The sequence below is a fragment of the Etheostoma spectabile genome, chromosome 15 (genome assembly GCF_008692095.1).
Source record: "Etheostoma spectabile isolate EspeVRDwgs_2016 chromosome 15, UIUC_Espe_1.0, whole genome shotgun sequence".
Lineage (NCBI taxonomy): Eukaryota > Metazoa > Chordata > Actinopteri > Perciformes > Percidae > Etheostoma > Etheostoma spectabile.
This window is the reverse complement of record NC_045747.1, coordinates 32644447-32651963: the sequence shown is the minus strand read 5'-3', so window position 1 is coordinate 32651963 and position 7517 is coordinate 32644447. Positions and strand designations below refer to the sequence as shown.

At 40.4% G+C, this 7517-nt stretch overlaps 2 protein-coding genes across 2 annotated transcripts in view; one reads left to right on the top strand and one right to left on the bottom strand.

Annotated features, from left to right (window-relative positions):
* LOC116703354 (neurabin-2) overlaps positions 1-7517 on the top strand; it is a 163780-nt gene that overhangs the window by 51977 nt on the left and 104286 nt on the right. The window lies entirely within an intron of this gene.
* The window catches only part of LOC116703356 (phosphoribosyl pyrophosphate synthase-associated protein 2), a 13184-nt gene continuing 7880 nt past the window's right edge, over positions 2214-7517 (bottom strand). Inside the window, exons 6-11 of the mRNA XM_032538031.1 lie at positions 6821-6936; positions 6455-6510; positions 5181-5329; positions 4826-4896; positions 3296-3442; positions 2214-2425 (exon numbers count right to left, since the gene is read on the bottom strand). Coding sequence (XP_032393922.1) covers positions 2267-2425; positions 3296-3442; positions 4826-4896; positions 5181-5329; positions 6455-6510; positions 6821-6936 — 698 coding nt within the window. The 3' untranslated portion in view covers positions 2214-2266. The remainder of the gene's footprint in view (positions 2426-3295; positions 3443-4825; positions 4897-5180; positions 5330-6454; positions 6511-6820; positions 6937-7517) is intronic.

The window sequence follows — 7517 nt, the reverse complement described above, 5'->3', positions numbered from 1 at the left end:
GTGTAGCATTTTTTTCTTCTTTCTTGCACATATTGTACAGTGGTTCCCGGTTATTTAGATGGATCTTTTTCCCTGTACCACCTTTCTTTATATTTGCAATTGGCTATTGTATACATCCGATGAGAAATAAATGTTCTGTTGAAAGTATAGTGTAGGTAGATAGCTAGATTTTTATTAAAGGGTAACTACTGCTTTTTTTTTTTTACCTGGACCCTATTTTATAAGTTTTTGTGTGTAAGTGGCTGATGGGATTTTGGTCCCATGTGAATGCTGTGACCCTAAAAATTCAGCAGGGTGACCACTGATGGAGAAGTGCCAAAAGGCTCAATATCACGTGACATGAATGCTTTGTCTACGCGTTGTGTACACATTTACATGTTGTCCACATTGTTTACGTGTATTTGAACTATTTGGCTTCACATACAGATGCACGCGTGAGCAGGGCCAACACTAAAAAGAGAAGGCATGGCATTTAGCTGTAGAACTACTTGGAGCGGAAGGTAGATACTAGCTTAATAAACATGTGAATGTTCTGTAAAGTTCTATAATAAAATCTGCAAGTCAGGCAGCAAGACGCTCCGCTGCTGAGAGGCTCCCGGTGTGTATGGCGCGTGGCGGCGGACGGAACCAAACCGACGCCCAGTGGAGAGTTAGTGACAAACAGAAAAAGCTTTGAGACACATTTCAATTTGTTTTTATTTTTTAGACTTTTTCTTAGCTTTGTTTTTTTGTGAAAAAATGTTAAAATACATTGACCTCTTAGGGCCTTGATCAGTTACTTAAATACCTTCTTTTTCTAATCTTCAACTATGACATTTTATACCTGTTTATGTATTTTAATGACTTCATGCAGCTGCAAAACAAATGGCATTCCCATCAGCTTCAGATGTGGTTTAATTACCCATTGTTAGCATGCTAACATGCTAAACTAAAGTGACCATGTATACCAGTATACCTGCTAAAACAAGGATGTGTTAAGTGTACACCCAGTTATAAAACTACAAAAGGCAGTGTTTACTACATATTTATTCATATGAAGTTCTGACTATAAATACAAAACATTTTTGAAACACATCGGGTAAAGTGACAAAGACCTGCTTCAGTCAAGATTTGCTCCTCAAAAGGTTTTGAACTTTACTTTTCTAGCTTTAGCTGCAGTTTGGAACTTGATTCTTTGAAACTCAGGTATATATGGTGTGTTAAGTAAACTTGATAATGATTAAAGATTTGTTATTCATTTCCATTTGCTTTAGAACAACCCTCCACTTCTTACTGGAGCTCTCCAGCTGGAAGTGCTACTCATCTTAAAAATAAATATATTTGAGCAGGCATTGAAACAATGGCACAATGTTACAACGGATGGCCCACGAGTACATATTTTACAAGTGCACTGCCATACAGTTACATGTTTGTAACATCCAATTAACCCAGACTGAGGAAATATTTCCTGTTGACTCCATTTAAGCTATAGCAACGAGTAGATTTGACACCAGATTAGCTACAAGCTATGGCAACCACACATTCTAAGCTAACTATGTATTAGTAGCACATTCACACGCCACATAAATAAACAAAAATCTGACAAGTGGGTTAAACATGCACTCTGATAATCAAAGTAATTAGCTGGGAACCTGCAAGCTGTCCCGATTAATTAGTTCAGTTTGCTGAGATTTCTCCACTTGTGATCGCAGTAGTGAAGGAGTGTTGGGAGTATGTCCTGTAGAAGGCACTGGCAATCTTTTTCATACTATTGGAGATTGTGCTACAAGAGACATTCGGTGCTAACAGAAATGTTCTAAGATTCCTAGATTTACAACTTTCATTTCTATGAAAAAAAAGAGACAAGATGCAGAGGGGAGAAGAGACTGAGAGGAGTATAAACCCGAGGTGTGGGCAGCCATTGGAGAGACCGGCAGTAGTCCATAATGACACGTGTGTGTTCAGTAATCTATGTGCACATGTTTTTAGTCATCTTCTATGTTACACTGCATTTAAAAAGGAAAGGGTCAGCATTTTTATTTGGATATTATGATATGAGCAGTTAATATTTTTGTGTGTGCAGCAATTTGTTTGACAATCACCTCTACATTTCTGAAGACTTCTGGAAAGGCAAAGTTGTGTGTGTGTGTGTGGTGTGTGTGTGTGTGTGTGTGTGTGTGGTGGTGTGTGTGTGTGTGTGTGTGGTGTGTGTGTGGTGTGGGTTGGGTGTGTGGGTGTGTGTGTGTGTGTGTGGTGTGGGTGTGTGTGTGTGTGTTTGTGTGTGTGTTCAGTCATCCACCCCTATGTTGCGGAACAGATAGGACATGGACTCTCCGTTGTGGATCCGGCGGATGGCCTCCGACAGGATCATGCTGATGTCGACCGTTTTGATCTTCGGACACTGGAGCTTCTGGAGCTCATGGGGAATCGTGTTGGTCACCACCACCTGGAGGAGTAAGTGGGGGGGAAACCAGAATTATTTGGGTACAACCATTTCCTCACCATGTGGCAGATATGTTATAATAGATACAGTATTTAAAATGTCTTCCAGTTCCCGTGTTAAATATTCTCCAGAAATAAGTTTTTGGATCGTTGAAAAGTTGTACCTTTATTATGATGCCATTATCATTATATTAGATGAAAATGGTCAATATTATCGTCTATCATAACAATTTATTGTCCAGCTAAATGTGTTATGGTGCCAGGCCTGGGTGGACTGATTTGTCTTGTAACACTCAACAACAGCAACCTTCGAGCTAGCGAGCTACACGCTGAAAATCGCGAGTTTTGAAGACAATTTGGATCTTGCAGCAAGGCAGGCCTGCTGGGTTCTTTCAGGGAATGATTGTAAAGATTTACAAAGAATCTGATTAGGGTATTTCCTCTCTAACTGGGACGTTTTGGGATCGATGGGAAGGGATTTGGAATGGACAGAATACACACAGCAATACACTGGTAAAAGGAAATGAGGTGTCAGCTAAACTAAAGAGCTCAGTTACTGTATTTCATGAACAGTTAACTTCATTTAATACTGGATGTGGTGTTTTCTTTTTCCGGGTGCAAATGTTTCACCAAAACAAGTTGCTGCGTCGGAAGCTTAGCCCCACCCAAGACAACTGTGATACCCAGACCGGTTTTTCCCCTCCTGTTCAGCGGTGTATGTGTGCTGTGGAGGAAACTCAAGCGAGGCTATGCAGAACAAAAACCTAAGTATGACACCAGAATATTTCAAAGCGCACAGTCTCACACACCACACACACACCAACACACACACACACACACACACACACACACACACACACACACACACACACACCTCATCGATGGCTGACTCTTCTATGAACCTAGGGGCGTCGCAGGACAGGAGGCCGTGTGTTGCCATGACGAAGATCTTGTAGGCCCCTCTTTCCTTCAGCGTCTCCGCTGCTGCCACAAAACTGTCCACATCATCGATGATGTCATCCTACGAGACAAACGGAACCCAAATCAAACAAATGAATCAACGTTCATTCATTCGTTCATTCAGCCTGCAGAAGTAGCATGGCACCCTGTGGTGACAGCATGCCACCACCATCGTTAGAGTCATTAACGCAAACAAACTAAACTAAGTGGGAAAAAACAGTCGTAAACTGAAATAAAATAAAAACAAGGCATTACAAAAAACGATAACTTAAACAGTAACGTCTGTTTGCAAATCTAAAATAAAATGATCTCTTTATAGTTATATATAGTTTTTGTCTTTCATAGAGCAAATAAGATTACATCTTTTAGAGTTGACATTTCAGACTTGTATAGTGTCAGACTGGAAACCCAGAAATTCCAACATTCCATGTCAAATTGAACACAACATAGTCCGAGTCCCTCGCCTGAGAATTTGTTTGAGAGTTTAGGTTGCTCCTTACTGATGTTTTCACCACAGACTCAAAACGTATTACATAATACCAAAGTATTGTTAACTTTAACTTGAATTGGGTTTTTCCCATAAACATCTTCAGACAAAGGTAATTCATTTTAAATTTAATTAACAGGAAATAACAAAATTATGCTTAATTTCAATTTAAAGATGTTGAGTAGAGTGTGGATCTGACATACTGTATCCCAGACTGATCCACAGTAGCACAGCAGTGAAATGCTAACTGATGGTGTATCATCAGACAGACACCGGCTCTCTGTCAACTAGGCCTGCAGGATTCAGCCAAAAATACGACTCACAATTTTTTAGCTTACAATTGATATCACGATTCTCTGCCACGTTTTTTTTTCTCACAACAGTGTAATACTTATTGCACACATGAACCAGGACAAAACCAAACTGATATTTTGGCAAACAGGCCTGTAAACATAAAGGCTCCAATGAACAGAAGGGCTTTAAACCCTATTTTATACAGTCTATGTTTAAAACTCACAGAACAAAGTAGTGGTGTTTGTAATGCAGTCAGCTCATAAAATTAAATGAGAAGTGAAGAAACCTTGAAAAATCATGAACCGGGTGAATCGAGATTGCAGGCCCGCTGACAACCAGTTATCTGCCGTTTATTGTGTGCATGTGTGCTCATGCCACAACAACAGTCCAGCTGCTCTGATGGCAACAGTCACAGCGGAGACTAATTAAAGCCACAGCAAAATACTGTAAAAGAATGAGCTTTTCAGTGGAAAGCCAGACTGGATTCCCTCCATCTTTTACAGAATGTCAGCTGAGTGTCAGCGCTCTGCCCTCCTGCAGCTGCAGACACACCTGCAGCTGATCCGCCTCCTTCCTTTTCTTCCCACACTTTATTGGGCTTTTTCTCATGGGGCTCTTGTTCAACGATAGTGTGTTAAAACCAGTCAAACTGTATGCTCTCACCACTATGATGGCGATGCGTCCTCCTACATCTCCTACCACAGTGATGGGAGGCTTTTCCTTAGGGATCAACACTGGAAACACCAATAAAACATTATTTAAGCTCACATTGTCAAGAGGCAACTCGTCTCTATGCCATGTAATTTTATTTGCGGTGGCAAAGCAAAAGTCAGTGTGTGTGCATCTGTATATCTACCTAAATGTATTCTATCATGTGGAAAGTTACACAAGATATTGTCGTCAGAATGTGTGTGTGTGTGTGTGTGTGTGTGTGTGTGTGTGTGTGTGTGTGTGTGTGTGTGTGTGTGTGTGTGTGTGTGTGTGTGTGTGTGTGTGTGTGTGTGTGTGTGTGTATTACATGGTATCTCCATGCTGGGGTGAATGGCTCCGGTGGTCTTGACGGTGGGTGGCGAGTGTCGCCCGTCTACCTGGTCTGACTCTGCGTCCTGAGCTTCACCGTGGATCACTGCTATACCCAGACGCAGTCGCTCGGCAAACGACTGAGCCCTGCACACCCAGACACAGGAGAACTCCGATACTACAGCCGTTTATTACGTCAAAACGATTCATGTACAACACAGAACAGAACTTTTGTTACTGTATAAAATATGAAAGGTTCTGACTTTGGCACCCCCTGTGGTAGTAAAAAACAATACCATGGCAGACAGCAATGATTGCTGCTAAGTAAATGCAATTCTGGACTTTAAAGGGATAGTTTAGATTTTTTGAAGTGGGGTTGCATGAGGTACTTAGTCAGTGAATGACCTATAGTAGATGGCGGTCAGCACGCCCCAGTTTGGAGAAACAGACCGGAGTACCAACACGAAAGCTAAGCAAAAAGTATTTTAGACACCTAAAAAAAACATCAATGTCCGTTTAAGTGTACGCTATCTTTAAAATATTTTGACCGCTTACCTTGCCATCTGACAGCCTTTAACAACGGGGAACTAATGCTATTATATCGCTCACTTGAAAGCCACCAGACTTTGACAACAGTAATTTTACCCTGCAGTACCTCGATCGTTTAGTTTGTTAGTGTTAATGTGAGAATCCAAACTAATCCTTTTAAAAACACTGAAGTCACACAATAACGCTACTACTAACTAACTAACTAATCGAGGCAGCCGTAGTCCAGCAACTCCTGTGTTCTGTGAGGTAAAATTACTGTTTTTGGCAAAGCAGTCTGGTGGCTTTGAAGAAAGCATTGACGATAGAACAGCTTTAGTTCACTATTGGAAAGGACTGTCGGCAAAGTAAAGCGGTGATAGTATTCTAAATATATCTATCTATCTATCCATCCATCCATCCATCCATCCATCCATCCGGTGTCAGGTCGCGGCAATAAGTGGGACTCACCCGAGTCGAGTCTGACTTACAGCCGAGAACCCCGACACAGCTCTTGCTTTGGTCATACAGAGATTAGATGGCCCTGAGAAGGGACCCCCCTCATCCCTTACTAATTATAATTATTACTAATAAAATTCTAAATATAGCGTTCACTTAAACCACAATGGATTGTGTTTAAGGTGGCTGAAGTCTGTTTAGCTGCTGCCTCTGTCAACAGCTGTTACAGTTCCAGCTCTGCACTGTTGAAGGTGATTTCATAACCAGCGAGTGAGGAGGCTACGGTACCTTTTGGCAGAGGCTGGGGACTTGGCCACAATCACAGCATTTCTATAGTCAGGGATCTGGAGGTACATGGGAAATAAAGACCGATCAGATGTACTGATCCAAAATTGGGAAATGTTAGTGCTACAGCAGCAACATATCAGACACCGCACACATACAAGAAATAATAAATAGGAAAGAATACAAGAACACATTTTCAAAAGATACAAAGGAACTGTATAAAACACATATAAAAGTTGGTAATACAAATGTACAACTACTTATTAATAATATTTATATAATAATAATTTTTATAAAGATGTAAGTAAAATGTCAAAATTACAAACAAGTGACAGTTTCAGTTTTAATATGCCAGTCATGTGTTTTGACCTCTTCCTGTATGTACTGCAGCAGGAAGGGGGAGGCTCTCAGGTTGTCCACTGGGATGTTGAAGAAGCCTTGAATCTCTTTCTGATGGAGGTCCATGGTGATCAGGTGGGTGAGACCTACACAAACACCGGCAGTTTGATAGCGTCAATGCCTGCACTTACCATGGTTGTGGATTTGCATTTTGCAACAATGTGTGAAATGTGTGTAATGATGGACACTAGGGGTGGGGGAAAGGAAATCCAAAATTGTAGGCATCGTGCTTTTTTTGCGATGATTTTTAAAAAAAATATTATTTTCCTCTGAATCGATGAATATATATATATTTTTTCCATAATTCACCTGATTATTTTTTATATGGTAGGGCTGATGGCGACTACAGCATATCTGTTTCCAGGCAAACAGACGGAAAGCAAAAGAAAACAAAAAAAACGTATGTACTTTACGAATGTCGGACTAACATGTGACGTGCATTCCTTTTAGAAAACAATTAGTTTTTATTAATGTCTTCAATATATTGTCTCTAGAATGCAATTTTTCAACTTTTGTTGTTGTTTAAGAAGGAAAAGAAAATTGCAATATTCAATACTATCCAGTCACAAAACTTCTAGAAACTACTGTCCTATTTAAAGTTATAATGCGTAGTTTTCTTCAAAGTAATAACAACCAAAGTGTTGGCGCGTCCACATGATATAAGTCC